The 19,388-nt window shown below is 37.8% G+C and overlaps 1 protein-coding gene across 1 annotated transcript in view; it reads right to left on the reverse strand.

The window, feature by feature from the left end:
• NUFIP1 (nuclear FMR1 interacting protein 1) overlaps window positions 1–19,388 on the reverse strand; it is a 46,643-nt gene that overhangs the window by 10,543 nt on the left and 16,712 nt on the right. The window contains exons 6-8 of the mRNA XM_012782734.2: window positions 16,449–16,541; window positions 10,872–11,065; window positions 1,885–2,001 (exon numbers count right to left, since the gene is read on the reverse strand). Of these exons, the coding sequence (XP_012638188.1) occupies window positions 1,885–2,001; window positions 10,872–11,065; window positions 16,449–16,541 (404 nt within the window). The remainder of the gene's footprint in view (window positions 1–1,884; window positions 2,002–10,871; window positions 11,066–16,448; window positions 16,542–19,388) is intronic.

The raw sequence follows: 19,388 nt of genomic DNA on the forward strand, positions 1-19,388 counted from the left end.
GTTTTTCTTAAAATTAAAAAAAAAAAAAGAGGCAACCATCTGTTAAGAAATACTCTGATAAAGCCAAAGTAGTTTATGTTTCAAAATCCAAGTAGCTTTTAACAAGCTACCAGAGTAAGCCAGGGCCCATTAAAAATGAAAAAAATTCTCATGTTACAGATAGATATAAACATCATCTTTCATATTAAAGCCCAACTCTTCCTTATTCAACATCTTCTAGCTACACAAACATTGATTATCTCTAGCCTAGTTAACATTAAAAGTGCCGCCATCTTCATCCAATTACATTCAAATCTTCCCTTCACTCTACATAATAAACACTTTTAGATCCTGTATTCTTATCCTCAGTACACCTCCTACTTTGATTACACATCTTGTCCTAAGATACATACGTAAGAATTCTCACAGTTGATAAAGCCTAGTAAAATTACCATGCAGGGCCACCACGTTTCCACAACAGCAGGACATAGGCTTATTCATTAAACATATGCTGGACTATTAATAAAAACCTTGGATTAAGAATTGCCACAGGCCAGGAGAAGTGGCTCACACCTGTAATCCTAGCCCTCTGGGAGGCCAAGGCGGGAGGATCACTTGAGCTCAGGAGTTCAAGACCAGACTGAGCAAGAGCAAGACCCCATCTCTACAAAAAATAGAAAAATTAGCCGGGCACAGTGACATATGCCTATAGTCCCAGCTGCTTGGGAGGCTGAGGCAGGAGGATGGCTTGAGCCCAGGAGTGTGAAGTTGCTGTGACCTATGACCATGCCAGCATACTCTATCCAGGGCAACAGAGTGAGACCCTGTTTCAAAAAAAAAAAAAAAAAAGAAAGAAAGAATTGCCACAATGCATCATATCAACAGCCTCCTCACAGCTCTAAAAGGAGGCCCTAAAAGAGATGCTGTAGGAATTAAACTGGTTTATCCCAAATTTCACAATAAGGCCTCATGCAGTATCAACTGTGACATCATCTTAGTTTTATTTTCAGAGACGGGGTCTTGCTCTGTTGCTCTGGCTGGAGTACAATGGTAGGATCACAGCTCACTGCATCCTCAAACTCCTGGGCTCAAGTGATCCTCTTGCCTCGGCCTTTGTCTTCTGAGTAGGTGGGACTACAGCTGGCACCACCATGCCCAGCTAATTTTGTTTTTATTTTTTGTAGAGACAGGGGTCTCACTATGATGCCCAGGCTCCTCTTAAACTCCTAGCCTCAAGCGATTCTCCTACCTCAGCCTCCCAAAGTGCTAGAATTATAGGCATGAACCACAGCACCTAGCCTGTAACATCATCTTTAAAGGTAAGATATGTATCCTGAACATTGCTTACTTCTCAGAAAGACTATTGAAAGGATTCCATTTCTTCCAACCCTTAAAACACAGGCTAATGCAACCACAAGTATAGGGCTGTTATGTTTTCCAAATGAGATAATTTATGTAAATGTACTCTATCAAGAGTAATGCCCTATATACATTTAAAAAATTTTATCATGCTCTTTGTCATGAACCTCTCTTCATCTATTTAAAGTGCTATAAACATGTTATGACAAGGGTTCTTAGAGCAGAGAGAAGAAATTAACTTTCTTTTTTGCTATTTCTTTTAGAATCTTTTTCAATTCTATTAGTGGATATTTTCTTTTCTCCTTCTTATTTTTTCATTATATTGTATTATTTTTGCCATTTTCTCCCACAGTAGCAACAGATTTTTTCATCATGCCAGCCTTCCTTTACCCCATGTTAACTTTCCTTCTGAATCAAATGAAAAAGGAATTTGAAGATCAAATAAAGAATGTTATTTATGGATGCCATTAATGTGCAGCATACAACAAAAGCAAAAAGCAAGTAAACAAAACACACTTCACTGTAACAACGGACATCAGAACTTACCTTCTGGCTCACTCTCTGACCCTGAAACATTGCCATAGCTGCTCATTAGTGAGCACAAGGCTGGTGTCACCTCCTTGGGCACGACAGTACGTTGTGGTTTCTCCTCCTTATCAGACTCTGAAATAAAAGGGTAAAGAACTGACATTCAAACAGCATGCCTCCAAACAACTACCACCATACAAAAGAAAGCTGATCACTCTTTACTCTCTCATCTCTTAGTTAAAAGAAAGTAATTTCTGATCATTTCTTTAATCTTCCCAAAAACCTAATTCCAGGAGACCTGAAAACTTTCCCCTTGGTTTAAATCTTCATGGGCAGAGAAGCTATTTGCCCCAGAGGGGAGAGAGGGGAAAATGGAAGTTATACACAGCTCAGTTACTTACCATGCTTCACAGGTTATGGAATTTGGGTGTTCTCCAAATTAATTTAATTACACAGCTCTTTGCTATTAATTAACAGTTAGTAGGAAGGCCAAAATTTTATTTAACTTTAGTAGATTAGGATTACTGACTTTGAATAAAGGCTTGGTCAAACAGTTATGCTGAAATGAATCCTTCCCAAGTTTTTATTATTTAGAACTTGTAAGAACTTAAATAAATAAGCCAATCATGAGAATTTAGCAAGTACTAAAGAGACTACCAGAGGTAAAGTGTTTGATCAGGGCCCAGCAAAGCTGGTTGTAGCCTCAGGACATCACCTATTACATTTCTTTTTGGCAGCTCTAAAAATATATTAACTCTCTTCTAGACAGCCAATAAAAATAAAGTCTCACTAAAGACAGTAAGTAACTTGTCTATTTAATGAACCAACTCAACCCACAACCACTATGAAATGTTTTATGACTGAGCACTTAATGTTCACCAAGTCAGTCTAGGAGAAATCAAAACATGCCAACAGGAAATGGGAGTGTCCTTTTATGTGAATGTTGAACTGCCACCTTCTGCTGGATGAAGTTAAATCCTCTCTCCTCCACCCACCCACTCTACCCAGCACCACAACCCCCCAAAACTGCTCCTTGTCAATTTAAAGCTAAATTGTTACCTTTTCTCCTGGATTAATAAAGGTAAAGGGAAATATGCAGTTTATATATATAAATTACTAATAGATTAAGCAGGTTATCTACCATAATGTTCATATGAAGACTTTTCATCTATTGTTTGAATGATGAAAGACCAAACTGTAACGTATCTTTCCAAGATCGAAAGAGAGATACCAAAAAGCACCATTTGGATGTTATACTCTTTAAAAGCATGGTCCAATTTAATCTTTATGAGGTACCATATGACTTCCACATTAATTATAGGTAATGAAATAAAAATTCAGAGAATTTGAGTAACTTTTCCTTCAGGTAACATAACTTTAAAACAGTTGGGTCAAATTTAAATCCTAGCTATCTGACTCTAAATCCCAATTCTTAACTAGTGAGCAAGAATGCCTCCTGCAGATATATACAGTCTTCTTAAAACAAAGCCATCCTATCAAAGTGCTTTTATGATCAATGATAATGTTAATAATATCTTCCAGCTATAGCTCTATTTCTTTGTTCCCTTTTATAGCAACACCACAAACAGCTATCTGACATAGAAGCATATGTTAGAGATATCACAGGTTCAGTTCCAGACCACTGCCATAGAGTGAGTCACATAAATTTTTTGGTTTCCCAGTACATGTAAAAGTTATGTTTACACTATACTGCAACCTATTAAGTATGCGATAGCATTATGTCTAGAAAGAAATACATATCTGAATTTAAAAATACTTTATTCTTAAAAAATCCTAATGAGCCTTCGATGAGTAGTAATCTTTTGGCTGGTGGTGAGTCTTGCCTTGATGTTGATGGCTGCTGACTCCTCAGGGTGGTGGCTACCAAAGCTGGGGGCTGTGGCAATCTCCCCACCCTGACTGTTATCCCTGCTGGTATCAACCCCTCACTTCATTCAGATGTCTTAATGTCATCTCATCAGAGAGGCCTTTACTGATCACTCCAGACAAAACAACGCACCCTCTCCCCAACCACCATTAGCTACCCTTTTCTCAGCTTCACGATGCTTACAGCACTCCAACATGTCACATATTTGTTTACTGTGACTTCCCCAATCAGAACATAAGCTACAGGACAGGAGGGGTTTTGCTTTGTTCAATGCTGTATCCTCAGAGCCCAGAACAGTACATATGTACTCAATGAATATTTGGAGGACAAATTGTTACATGAATGAGTTAAGTTCAAAACAGTTAACTAGCATAGAATCATAGAACTAGTAGGAGGTGGAGCCAGGATAAAACCTAGTTCTCCATGGATCCAAAGCTCACTCCATTTTTAAAACAAAATAACGTAACTCCATTTTTATCTAAAAAATCATATACACATGCTATAGGAAAAATATTGAAGGATATACAACAAAATATGAGCAGTGGCCATCTCTATAACAAAGTAGGTTTTTTGTGTCTGTGTGCACTTTTTCAGTCTTTTCCCACATTTCCTGCACTACTTTTATAATCAAAAATAATAGAAAAAATAAAAACAAAGGAAAATAAACCTTGAAGGATAGTGTTCTACACAATTCAAGAAGCAGAAGAAAAGGTTTTAATTGGCTGACACCTAGTCCCTTTTCCCTCCTCCCTTTAAGAAAAATACTTTATATTTTGAAACAATTTTGAATTTACACAAGTGTTACGAATATGGTAGAGTTTCCTATACCTTCACCCAGCTTCCTAATGTTACCATCTTATACAACCAAAGTACATTTATCATAGCTAACAAGTTAACATTGTACAATACAACTACCTCAACTACAGACTCTATGGAAATTTCACCAGTTTTTCCACTAAAGTCCTGTTTTCTGTTTCAGGATCCAATCTGGCATACCACCTTGATTTAGGTAGTCATGACACCTTAGTAAATATGACGGTTTCTTGACTTTCCTTGTCTTTCATGAACTTGACACTTCTGGAGACTATTGGTCAAGCATTTGTAGCATGTCCCTCAGTCTGAGTTTGTCTGACATTTTTGGTGATTAGACTGACATTATGGATTTTGGGGAAGAATACTACAGAGGCGATGTGCCCTTCTATCACATCATTACAAGTGACATCACTTACTATGAGTGACGTTAACCTTGATCACTTGGTGGTCTGCCTTATTTCTCCACTACAAAGTTACTATTTTTGTCTTTCATTATTCTATTTTTTGAAATGAGTTAGTACGTCTAGCCCACACTCAGGGGAGAAAAATTAAGCTCCAACTCAAGGAGTATCAAAGAATTTTGAATATATGTTAAAAACCATCACAGCAATTAATAAATATTTGAAGGGGAAGATATTTTGAGGTTATGCAAATACTGTTTCATCTTAAAGTTTCACCACTAATTTCACCATCCGTCAGTGGATCCTGCCTGAAAAATTTATTGCTATGGTATTCTAATGGTTACTTTCTATTTCTCTCATTTCTTCTACATATATTAATTGGAATTTTTCTGTAACAAAGATTCCTATCTCATATTTATTTATTCAAGCCCTTATATCAGTGTGGACTCATGGGTATTTATTTTATTTGGAGGGTTATAATTTGTTGTTATGTTGAGGGTCAAATTGTTCCAACTTTGGTTATTGGGAACTCTACTAGAATCCCTCTGACTTCCCCACATTGTGTTTTTTGAGCATTTTCTTACTTTCTGGCACTATGAGATATTCTAGGCTCACCTTGTATTTTCCCTGTCCCAACCCTAGAATCAGCCATTGCTCTGAGAGGCCCTAGTTTCTGTAATTGGAGAACGGTATTTGGAAATTACAATTTTAGTGCTAAGTTACCAGGGTGTCACAATACTCAAGCTCACTATACTTGACTGCTTTCCCAAAGTGTAAGAGTTAGGACGTCACACTTCTTCCCCTACTTCTCCCCTTAGTTATATGTTTAAGGGACCCACCATGTATAATAACACTTTGAAAAGGAGTACTGCCCTTTGGCACTATCAAAACATCTTTTACAATGACTTTTCAGCTAAGAAAAGAAAAAGACTGCTCCCAAAGTCCCTGGGATTTATCTAGCAGTTGTAACACAGGCATTTTTACCAACTAACTGGAAAGACTATGCCGAAGGTACTATACTGGCTGACAAAATAGTTCTCAGGAAACTTCATTTTATAAAAGTAGCTAAAACATCTTTCTAAAGAAAAAAAATCTTTCTAAACTAAAAATACCAGTATAAAGATAGTAGCAATCAACCTAAAACTGAACTTTAGAATTATTAGAAAATACCATCTCAAATAATTTCTCTCACTGTTAAAACATTAGTGACACTTTTCTAAAGGTAAATCTTACTTTTCTCTCTCATATATACACATCATGTTCCTACCTCCCCCAAAATTAATCTAATGCTATGATCTAAAAATTATCATTACACTATGAGTTTCCCAAAGGCAGGGAGAGGCTTCTTTGAAATCCCCAGCATTATAGTGAATTACAGTGCTGGGTAAGCAAAATGTAGGACCTTGTAAATCCCTACTGAAATGAAAACAGAAAATAACATTGCCCTTTGAATGTCTTGTCCACTCTAAACCCTAGCTGTAGAAGCTTCCCATCTGGCTCTTTCTACAACTTATCACTTGCCCTCGCCCCACCCCTCCCACAGACTATTTCCTATTGTCTTTATGGAGCAAAACACAAGTATATGTTCTAGCCCAAGAAGATTATAATTAAGCCTCCTGAAAAAATGCCACAGACTGAATAAGCCACTCCCCAAAATGGGAACTTTGCTTTACAGTCTCCAGCTCTCAGAGAAGACAGTGACGGGCATTCAGGATAGCAGATGTGCTACGCCAGCTTATTTTCTTACTTTAACATCTACCTTCTCAACAACCTAGCTCATGTCACTGCAGAGTTAGAATTATATCCCAGTGTTCTATGACAATAGCTATATTTATGTTATAACATATGATTAACAAATTGGATTGTCTTTGTCTTGTGGATGCTGAGGTACTTCAGTTGCAGATGTTCAATGCCACATTACTGACCAGCTGCTTTCTTTCTAGCTCAGACAAAAGACTTATTGTTTAAGACTAAGGGCTAGGAAAGCCATAAACTTGTCACATATATATTTAAACAACAATAGCAATAAAATAAACTGGGTCCTAACTAATGAGATATCAAAACAAACAAACAAAAAAGATTAAAACAAACAAACAAAAACTTCCACAAGTTAGGCTACTAGGCTAGTCAGCAGAATATACAAGAAAATTAAAAATATTGCACCAGTAAGAAAATCTGAGTACAAGCCATACTCAAAACTGATAAATTGAAAGACTCCAAATAAAAGGCTTTCCCTTCAAAATGTCAATTCCCAATTCAAAGCAGCTACACAGAACAGAGTACATATGCCACCAACTATGATAAAGAGAAGGTGAGAGGCCGGGCGCTGTGGCTCACGCCTGTAATCCTAGCTCTTGGGAGGCCGAGGCGGGCGGATTGCTCAAGGTCAGGAGTTCAAAACCAGCCTGAGCAAGAGCGAGACCCCGTCTCTACTATAAATAGAAAGAAATCAATTGGCCAACTGATATATATATATAAAAAATTAGCCGGGCATGGTGGCACATGCCTGTAGTCCCAGCTACCAGGGAGGCTGAGGCAGAAGGATCGCTCGAGCCCAGGAGTTTGAGGTTGCTGTGAGCTAGGCTGACGCCACGGCACTCACTCTAGCCTGGGCAACAAAGCGAGACTCTGTCTCAAAAAAAAAAAAAAAAAAAAGAGAAGGTGAGGGGCAGGTGTGGTGGCTCAGCCTGTAATCCTAGTACTTTGGGAAACTGAGGTAGGAGGATCGCTTCAGCCCAGGAGTTGGAGACCAGCCTGGGTAACACAGCAAGACCCAATATCTATAAAAATAGAAAAACTAGCCAGGCATGGTGTTACGTGCCTATAGTCTCAGCTATTTGGGAGACTGAGGCAGAAGGATATCTTGAGCCCAGGAGCTGGAGCTATGATCAAGCCATTGCACTCTGGCCAGGGCAACAGAACAAGACCCTGTCTCAAAAAAAAAAAAAAAAAAAAAAAACCTGTGAGCTCAGGCAATGATTTTCTAAGCATGATCTGAGGTTTGTAAAGATCCTCCAGAATTACTGTCTTATCTAAAATATGAGTGCTGATTTCTCAATTAAGTTCTGAGCCTAAAAAATAGAAGGAAGAACTTTAAAGTGAGCTTAGTGCTGACAAGTGTCAACTACCACATGAGAGCACTGGGTCACCTTATCACAATGCTAACTCACCACTGACAACTTGAGTAACTAGATCTTAAGGTTGGCTGCCTCTGGCCCAAGGTAAGAGAAGCTGCCTCCAAACAAGTAGAAGACATATACTGTAAAGTTGTTGAGAATATTTAGGGCATATGAAAAAGTGGTATTAATATATGGTTTACTATAGTTATACCTGAAATGAAAAGCTGAAGAATCTCTGGGCTAACACATTGATTTGGAAAATGTCCAAATCCAAAGGAAATCTCAGGTAAAGAATAATATGAATTTAAATGACATCTTTCCTACAAAATTAGCTACCATAATTTGATCATTGGTATTGTCATTTCCTTGGAGAAGAGTATTATAAATTAAATTAAAAATTTTTTTAATTATAAATTTTTTAAATTATTTTTTTCTCTTTTACTACCCAAGGGCAGAGTTGCTAAATTATAAATTTATAACCTAGATAGATAATTTTTATAATTAAGAATTATGTTCTCATCTCTGACCCTTAAAACAAGTCTGTTCCCATCCCTAACCCTCAGTAGAGGTAAGGGATCCTATATTTAAACCAAAACAAAATTATGTGAGATCTCTCATTCAACTGTTCCTAGGAGTCCAAGTGAATTCCTTCTACCAACGAGGATGAGAGAGATTTATCCCTGTTTCTCATGTTTAGAATGTCTGTTGAGCACTTAGACACAGGATTAAACAGAAGCAAGATGACAATCATCTTTTAGTTGATGTTTTACCAGATTGGTACTGAAATATTTCTTTAAAAAAAGAAAACAGAATTCACCATCTATCAAAACTAAGTTAGCCGGGCGTGGTGGCTCACGCCTGTAATCCTAGCACTCTGGGAGGCTGAGGCGGGCGGATTGCTCGAGGTCAGGAGTTCGAAACCAGCCTGAGCAAGAGCAAGACCCCGTCTCTACTATAAATAGAAAGAAATTAATTGGCCAACTAATATATATATATAAAAATTAGCCGGGCATGGTGGTGCACGCCTGTAGTCCCAGCTACTCGGGAGGCTGAGGCAGAAGGATTGCTTGAGCCCAGGAGTTTGAGGTTGCTGTGAGCTAGGCTGACGCCACAGCACTCACTCTAGCCTGGGCAACAAGCGAGACTCTGTCTCAAAAAAAAAAAAAAAAAAAAACTAAGTTAACAAAACCAACAAAGACTATTCAACATAAGAGTCCTTCAAATGTTCATTTAGAAAACTGCACAATGTAAAGAATTGCATAATTTTCAAATCAGTGACTTACTAATTATAATGGTAGTCTTAACATTTGTGTTTTAAGGTATTTTAATGACATGAAAGTTTATGTTTCAGTAAAGATGGTATTTTATCATCAAGGTCACATATTCTAAGTCAGAAGAAGTATATGGGCTCTCTCTAAAATTTTTTGAGGGAAAAAAAATCAGTGCCCAAGAGTAAATTCAAACCTTGCTTGAATACAAACCAAGTAAATTCCTTGCTCTCTGCAAGGCTAAGAAAATGCCTTTTCTAAACTCTCTTCCATATCTCAACTATCTAGACTCATAAAATATTACTTTAGACAAATTCAGACTTCATATTTAGAGGACATGTGGTGAACTAGTGAAGTCAGAATCCTAAATTCAAAATCTGGTTCTGTCACTAACTAAGGTAAACTAGTCTCTGTATTCCTTGTTTCTAAAACAGGAGTAGCAATAGCACATATGTAAAAGGTTGTTATGAGCAGAACAATTTATATATATATATATATATATATATATCAGACAGAGCACAGTAAGTACCATACATAAATGTTAGTTGGTATTAAGATAGTTTATTATTATTAGTCCTATTAAATGTTATCTTCTTATACTTAGCCCAACATTCCCTTATGCCAAGGTCCTTTTCCATCCTAATTTAGCCAATGAATTATTCTCCCTTGCCATTCACAAGTTCAAAAACTTGCATCTGATTATCATAGAAGCCACTATCATCTAAGCTAAACAGAGCCTACAATCAAACCTACAATGTGACATCAGCCCACTCACAAATAATCTTTGGATACTCCTTTGCAGTAGTAACATTATACAATTAGATAAAGCCTCACAATGTTACTGGAGGAAAAGGTGGTGCAAATATTTACATATATATTTTCATTTTTCAGAAGGTGAAATGGAGTCTCAGAGGTTGAATGGTATCTGTATGCGCCAGCAGTATTTTGGTGCTTCGGTTTTTCAACTTATAAGCAAGTGTAATGTGCCCTATAAACTCTAGAGAAAATTCAAGGATACACTATAAATATATATAAATATATTCTATGCTCTAGGAAAGAAAGGTATTATTACTCTATTACAGTGAATTAATATTATTTGTCCAAGATCATGTTCATGTTCAGTAGCATAAATAATACTGACTTCCATTAGAATTACTGCTTTACAGGAGGGAAAAAAATCCACATAATTGGGAAAATTTCAATCTACAACATTTCTACATTCAAAGAAATCTTAAGAAAATTCCCAAAATTACATCATACTATGGAAATTATCCAGCAAATATAGTCCTTCTCCCATAGCCTGCCTGCCCCATGCACCCACCCCGAAGACTCACAATAAATGTTCTGAAATGAGGTTTTAGACAAAACACTCCTATTAAAAACAAAAATGAACAAAAGCATCATTCTACATTTTTATATATTTGCCATTAATATTCCCACAAACAAGGCTGTGAATAATCAACTTCAGCATCATCGTCTATACACTTATGGACATGTTATTTCCTGTTCAGCTTACCAGAATCACTGTTTATCAAAACACCCAGAGGGTCTGGAATTGCCTTCGGTAGACCTTTGGGCTTCGAATCACACAAGTGATTTCCTGCTCCAGTGACTGCTCTCTGTCTAGCACCACCATTTTTCCATCTGTGGTGTTTGCCAGGACTTCGGATCTTTGCCATCTGTGAATGTCTGGACATCCCCTTCATCTTGCTGGAAAAGAAAAATGCAATTATTAATATAAAAGGCACTTAGCGGGCCGGGCGCGGTGGCTCACGCTTGTAATCCTAGCACTCTGGGAGGCCGAGGCGGGCGGATTGCTCAAGGTAAGGAGTTCAAAACCAGCCTGAGCGAGACCCCGTCTCTACTATAAAAATAGAAAGAAATTAATTGGCCAACTAACACATATATATATAAAAAATTAGCCGGGCATGGTGGCTCGTGCCTGTAGTCCCAGCGACTCGGGAGGCTGAGGCAGTAGGATTGCTTGAGCCCAGGAGTTTGAGGTTGCTGTGAGCTAGGCTGACGCCACGGCACTCACTCTAGCCTAGGCAAGAAAGCGAGACTCTGTCTCAAAAAAAAAAAAAAAAAAAAAAAAGGCACTTAGCTTTCAAGAAAAATCTGAAACAGACTACTGGATGCAAAAAGAAACCTAGATGTCAAATCAATCACTTGTAGCCTAGCACATTAAATAGACCAAAATAGCAGAAATTCAGTGGCTTCCAAAGGCAGAGAAGTCTGTAACATTTAAAAGGACAATACCCCACAATATACTGCACTTTATTGATTCTAAGCCGCACACATATTTTTACTCCTCTGAAATTATGCTGCTGTGCAATCAACAGGTCAACTTAATTGGCAGCATTCTTTCTTTCCTATTGTACATAAAAAAAAGTATTTCTTAGAGTTTATAAAGTATGTTAACTCTTGTCTACTCATTTATAAGGAGGCTTAATGTTTCTGAAACATTTACAAATATGTTGCCTTCTTTGACCTTCATAACGTCCTTTAGTTTATTTATTTATTTATTTATGAGTATATAATAGTTGTATATCTTTATAGAGTACATGTGATGTTTTGACACAGGCATACAATGTGAATTAATCAAATAAAGGTAATTGGGGTATCCATCACCTCAGGCATTTATCATTTTTTTGTGTTGGGAACATTCCAATTCCATTCTTTTAGTTATTAATGTTTTAAAATATACCCTAAATTATTGTTGATTATAGTTACTTTGTTGTGCTATCAAGTATTGTTCACCCTATCTCACTATATTTTTGCACCCATTAATCATCCCCATTTATCACCCTCTCCCAGCTACCCTTTCCCAGCCTCTCGTAATCATTCTACTGTCTGTCTCCATGAGATCAATTGTTTTTAATACTTAGTTCCCACACAGGAGTAAGAACATGCAAGATTTGTCTTTCTGTGCTTGGCTTATTTCACTTAACATAATGTTCTCTAGTTCCATCCATATTGTTGCAAACAGCAGGATTTCATTCTTTTTGTGGCTATATAATATTCCATTGTGTATATGTAGCACAATGTCTTTATCCATTCATCTACCAATAGCCACTTAGGTTGATTTCAAACCTTGGCTATTGTGAATAGTGCTGCAATAAACATGGGAGGGGAGGTATATTTTCGATATACTGATTTCCCCTCCTTTGGCTATATACCCAGCAGTGGAATTGCTGGGTTATGTGGTAATTCTATTTTCAGTTTTCTGAGGAAACTCTGTACTGTTGTCCATAGTGGTTATACTAATTTACATTCCCCTCAAAAGTGTATTAGGGTTCCCCTTTCTCTACATCCTTGCCATCATTTGTTACTGCCTTTTTTTTTTTTTTTTTTGAGACAGAGTCTCGCTTTGTTGCCCAGGCTAGAGTGAGTGCCGTGGCGTCAGCCTAGCTCACAGCAACCTCAAACTCCTGGGCTCGAGCGATCCTTCTGCCTCAGCCTCCCTGGTAGCTGGGACTACAGGCATGTGCCACCATGCCCGGCTAATTTTTTTTTTTTTTATATATATATCAGTTGGCCAATTGATTTCTTTCTATTTATAGTAGAGACGGGGTCTCGCTCTTGCTCAGGCTGGTTTTGAACTCCTGACCTTGAGCAATCCGCCCGCCTCGGCCTCCCAAGAGCTAGGATTACAGGCGTGAGCCACAGCGCCCGGCCTTGTTACTGCCTTTTTGATAAAAGCCATTTTAATTGGGGTGAGATGATATCTCAAGTAGTTTTGATTTGCACTTCTCTGATGACTAATGATGTTGAGCATTTTTTCATATACTTACTGGCTATTTGTATGTCTTCTTTTGAGAAATGTCTATTTGGATCTTTGCCCATTTTTAAATCAGATTATTTTATTTTTTCCTACTGAGTTGTTAGACCTCCTTATATATTCTAGCTATTAGTCCCTTGTCACATGGGTAGCTTGCAAATATTTTCTCCCATTCTGTGGGTTTTCTCTTCCCTTTACAGACCGTTTCCTTTGCTGCACAGAAGCTTTTTAGCTTGAGTTATCCTGTTCGTACAATTTTGCTTTGGTTGTCTGTGCTTTTGGGGGTATTACTCAAGAAGTCCTTACCCAGAACAATGTTCTGAAGATTTTCCTCCATGTTTTCTTTTAGTGCTTTCATAGTTTCAGGTCTTAGCTTTAAGTCTTTAATCCATTTTGATTTGATTTTTTGTATATAGTGAGAGAAAAGGGTTTAGTTTCAGTCTTCTGCATATGGATATCCTGTTTTCCCAGCACCATTTATTGAATAGACTGTCCTTTCCCCACTGTATGTTCTTGGCACATTTGTTGAGGATAAGTTCACTACAGATGTGTGGATTTATTTCTGGGTTCTCTATTCTGTTCCATTGGTCTATGTGTCTGTTTTTATGGCAGTGCCATGCTGTTTTGGTTACCACAGCTCTGTAGTATTTAGGCTACAGTCCTAAGGTTATAATTGAAATGCACTCATTTTATAGGGGATATATATCTTAAAGGGGTTTTGTTAGGGCTGAAGGAAATAAATATTTTAACCCCAAATACATTTCTTGACATATTTTAAGATGGCTGCAGGCAAACAGGAATAATGCTGTAAGGCTGTCTAGGTGGGAGGCAGGGGGAGAGATTGTCATCTGTAAAGAATCTGTTAAATGCAGCCAGGTTCTGCCTATTTAACCTGACACAGGTTTGCTGAGAAACTGACACCCTTAAAGGTCTGAATCAAATCATTTCTTTGAGGTCTGTTATCATGAGGCTTATCTGTATAACAAGACCACCTTCCAGCCAAACTTCCTTTCTCCCTCCCATACTCAATCCACCAAAAACAAACAAACAAACCCTGTTAGTCATTTTCTAAGCCCCCTCAATTCTTAAAAGAGGACCCTATACCTCACTGGGCAGACAATGGCAGTGCTTGGGTGACTCAGTTCTCAGGCTCAACTCTCCCTTTTGATGTAATGAATTTTGAGGGGGGAGATTTTTATTTTTCCTTTACAGTAATAATAATAGAAGATTTCTCTTTGGAAACAATGCAAATGAGAAGACAATGGAGCAACATCTGTAAAGTACTATAAATTTAAAAAACTGTTAATCAAGAATTGTATATATCCAGCAAAAATATCTTTCAAAAAAGAAGGCAGATTTTTTTTTCAGATACACAAGGCTGAAAAAAGTCATTTCCAGTAGACTCTTACTACTATAAATATTAAAGGATGTCCTTGAGGACAGAAGGAAAATGACATTAGATGGAAAGATGAATCTACACAAAAGAATGAAGAGCATCACAAATACTCACTACATAAGCATCCTGACCACCAGGCAATAAAACCCCAGCTGTGACTGAACTTGTCAAGATCAGCAGATATGCCTGACTTACAGCTGACCCCAGATGTCTGGACAATTAACACTGATTGTAAGAATAACAAGGGCACCCATAAAGACAGTAAAAAGGCAAGCCACAGATTATGAGATATATCTGTAATACAAATATTTCAAAAAAGGATTTATATCTAAGTATTAATAAATACTTAACTCCTACAAATCAAGAAAAGCAACCCCAATTAAAAATTGGTCAAAGACTTGAACTGGTAATTCACAAAAGAATATTCAAACAGCCAATAAGCATATGAAAAGGGGTTAACACCATTAGTCGGGAGGGAAATGGTATGACATGAGTAAAAGGTAAAAGATTACCAAGCACTGACCAGCAGCAATGAGATGGGATCAGTAGAGTGTTAAATTGGTGCGACCACTTTGGAAAACTGGCCATATCTATTAAAGCTAAACATATGGATACCCTATGACCTAGTGTATTTATATGACCAACAAAAACAAATACTTGTATCCACTGAACAGGGGAGGGCTTAACAGAGCTTCAGGAGGTGAAGATGTTCTGTACATTAATCTGTGTAGAGGTTACACAGATATGTAGTAAAAGGTGTGTGTACATATGTAAAAATTCAAGTTGGGCACATAAGATTTACATATTTTACTTATATTACAATGTACTTCAATAAAAAGTAAATGAAATGGAAAAAATTCTGAAAAAAATTCTATGAAAGTGAGAGAGTAGGGGTAGGAGAAAGAGGTATCTCATACATTGCTGGTGGGACAGTAAAGTAGTCCAGCTCCTATTATAGATATTTGGCAGTGTCTATTAACATTACCTTTTTGTTTTTTTTGAGACAGAGTCTTGCTCTGTCACTTGGACTAGAGTGCAGTGGCGTCATCACAGCTCACTGCAGACTCAAACTCCTGCACTCAAGCAATCCTCCTGCCTCAGCCTCCCAAGTAGCTGGGACTAAACGTGTGCACCATGATGCCCAGCTAATTTGTTTATATTTAGCAGGGATGAGGTCTTGCTATTGCTCAGGCTGGTCTTGAATTCCTGAGCTCAAGCAATCCTCCCACCCTGTCCTCCCAGAGTGCTACAATTACAGGTGTGAGCCACCACACCCAGCCCACATACCTTTTTGACTCAGCATATCCATTTTTAGAAATCTACTTTCAGAAATTCCTGCTCATGTGTAAAATATTGCATTAATAAAGACAATAACAGAAACTTTTTATTAGTAAAAGGTTGGTAAAAACTTAAATGTCCATTAATAGGAAATTGGTTTAAAAACAACAACACTGTGGGACAACCTTGAGGGCTCCTACACATCCTTAGAGAATGAGGTTTGTTATATATTAATATGGAACAATCTCTAGGCAAATTATTTGGCTAAGAAAGCAAGGTACTACTGCAAAAAAGCGGAGTGGGAGGAAACTGTATCTATAATCTATGTGCAGCATATAAACACAAAGTATCTCTGGAAGGGTAAATGGGTTGCCTCTGGGAAGGAGACTATATAGCTTGGGAGACAAAGATTGAAATGTCTTGTTCACTATGTATCTTTTTGAAAACCATATGAATATAGGGCAATATGTATTTTAGATATAATAAACAATTTTTCAAGTAAAAAAGTTACAAAAGCAAAGATTTCAGTGTTGAGATCATAGAGATGTTAAGATCTTGGTTTATACTCCTTTTTATTATTTGTAAGTGCGCCCAGTTAAAATGAGCATTGAGAATGCAAGCAATTTTAAGGAACTTACCCATACTGTGTTGTTGTCAATACTGCTCCTCTCTTTTCCTTTTCAAGTTTTAACTTTTTCTTCCTTTCAATATTGGCCAGAGTTGGATAGTTTCTAGAAAATAATAAAAGTTAATTATAAAAGGGCTTTTGGAGTATAACTTTAAATAAGCAATCAAGTAACTGCCGAATTTAGCAATTTTTGTTTAACTAACAACACAGTAAATAACTATAAACCTTTAACCTTTAACTTTAGAACTCTTTAAGGGAGAAAAAAAAGGTAGACTATAACAATGCTACTTAAAGTGTAGATCAGTTGCTGGTCCACAAACTTTACTAGCAGTTTACAACTAGATAAGGAGTTTGCCCTAGAATTTAAATCAAATATATCATATAATGTACTCAAACTGATCTAATTCATCTATTTGGCATACACCCATAAATACTGTAAGAAGAAACTTAAGTCTATTAAATTTTACACAGAAACATGCTAGGTATACTCAAAGTTACTAAGATGAGGAAGACACAGTTCTTAAAAAACATACAGTTGGCCAGGCACGGTGGCTCATGCCTGTAATCCTGGCACTCTGGGAGGCCGAGGCGGGTGGATCACTCAAGGTCAGGAGTTCGAAACCAACCTGAGCAAGAGCGAGAACCCATCTCTAATATAGAGAGAAATTAATTGGCCAACTAAAAACATAATAAAATGTTTTTCTATATAGAATCGTGGCACATGCCTGTAGTCCCAGCTACTCGGGAGGCTGAGGCAGGAGGATAGTTTGAGGTTGCTGTGAGCTAGGCTGATGCCATGGCACTCTAGGCTGGGCAACAGAGTAAGACTCTGTCTCGAAAAAAAAATGAAAAAAAAAAAAACATACAGACTACCAGGAAGGGTAAGAAAAGCACACAAACAGATATAACAGAAGACAAAATATAATAAGAACCCAAAAGAGTATAAAGCTTCAAGGGGTGGGAAGGAAAGATGATATCAGATAACTGGAAAAATCCAGAAAGAACAGAACATGAAAGAAATTGTTCTTAAATGATGTTAACAGAAATCACATGGAAAAGCTTCAGATTATTCAAAATAGAGCAAATACTACAAACAAATCAAGGCCTCTGACACTGTAGGAGATATCCAGGCAATGGCAAGTGGTTAATTTTCTATGAAACATAATATAGTTACAAGCAATCAAACTGGAAAGGGCAACTCAGGCCAAAATGTGCCTTGAATACCAGACTAGAAGATTGATATTTAATTCAGCAGGTGACAGGGAGTCACAAAAAGTTATGAACAGGGAGTGGTATGTACAAGGCATTCATTAAGATTAAATCTGACAACAGTGGGCAAGACGAACTGTGTTGTTTCTTGGCACAGCTGTATGGAAAGGCAGATAGGAGGGTAATAAACACAGAGGTAGGGGAACACAGACCCTCTTTACTACTTAGGCTGGCCACTCATCAGAGTCAATTTTGAGAAACATCAACAAATTGTGCTCTACCATTGTTTCCAGGACACTTTTCCACCTTCTCTTTTTTAACATTTGCATTACTGACTTGACTAGCACAGACAAAATGAAGTCTATGGGTTGGCCATATTGAAAGACAGGAATGGAAATGACATTAAGTGGTGAAGTAATCAGAAAAAAAAAAAAAAACAATGAATTTCAATGAGGACAGTGCAAAGCAATATATCCAGCCAAGAAAAATAAACTCCATAAATAAAAGATGATGACTGTACAAGCTATAAATAAACATAAGAGGAAAAGATCAAGGTCATAGGAGATAAAAATCTGACAGTCAGTCAGCAACATATGACTACATTTTTAGAAAGCAAACGTAATCTAAGGTTATAAGAAGTGGACTCTGGCACTTGCACCAGTATGAGTAAAATCTTCCTCCCAGGATACTCAGAAGTAGTCAGATACTCTCAGAGCACGGTATCTGGTTTTGTATTTCTAAACTGAAAAGGAACACTGAGGAAAACTGAAACCTGGAAGGGATTCAGAAGAGACGAAAAAATGATTAATAGGATGAAAAATGAAACCTCCAAAGAAAAGAGAACTATTGCAGCCTTTAAAAGAAGATGAGAAGTGACAATAAAATAGTCTTACAGGGAGGATGACAGGTAGTCATTTTCAAGCTTAAGTCAGAATAGGCAGAAGCAGTTATGATAAGACAGTGATGACTTCCACAGGCCCTGCAGCGGCTGGATATGTACCTCACAGCTACTCAACACCCTTCACAACTCCCAAATTCACTTCACTATTTGTGTTTCAGCAACAATTTTGTTCTGAGTATTGTAGACCTTTAACACGGCAGTCCCCAATACTAAAGCCAGTACTAGTCCATCGCCTGTTAGGAACTGGGCCGCACAGCAGGAGGTGAGCAGCAGCAAGCCAGCGAGGCTTCATCTGTATTGACAGCTGCTCCCCATCGCTCACATCACGGCCTGAGCTCCACCTCCCGTCATATCAGTGGTGGCATTAGATTCTCAGAGGAGCACGACCCCTACTATGCATGCACTAAACTATGCATGCGAGGGATCTAGGTTGTGCCATCCTTGTGAGAATTTAATGCCTGATGATCTGAGTTGGAGCTGAGGAAGTAATGCTAGCACAGGGGAGAGGCTGCAAATACAGATTATCATTAGCAGAGAGGTTTGACTGCACAGAGAACATAATAAGTCAACTGCTTGCAGACTCATATCAAAACCCTATCGGTGAGTGGTAAATGACAATTAAGCTGCATCTAGTGGCAGGCTTTATATAGTGGCCAGTGAGTTGATGTACTCCAATTGTACAGCTGCATCTGGTAGCAGGCTTTAAATCAGAATCCAACACTTTAGTCCACGGAAGGCCCATCCATTATTTTATTCACCACTTCTGTCCACGCCTCTTTCCTGCACTACACACTTGTCTCAGTCACAGTTTGGGTAAGTCCACAAGCTAACCCCAGCAAA

The sequence above is a fragment of the Microcebus murinus genome, chromosome 13 (genome assembly GCF_040939455.1).
Source record: "Microcebus murinus isolate Inina chromosome 13, M.murinus_Inina_mat1.0, whole genome shotgun sequence".
Lineage (NCBI taxonomy): Eukaryota > Metazoa > Chordata > Mammalia > Primates > Cheirogaleidae > Microcebus > Microcebus murinus.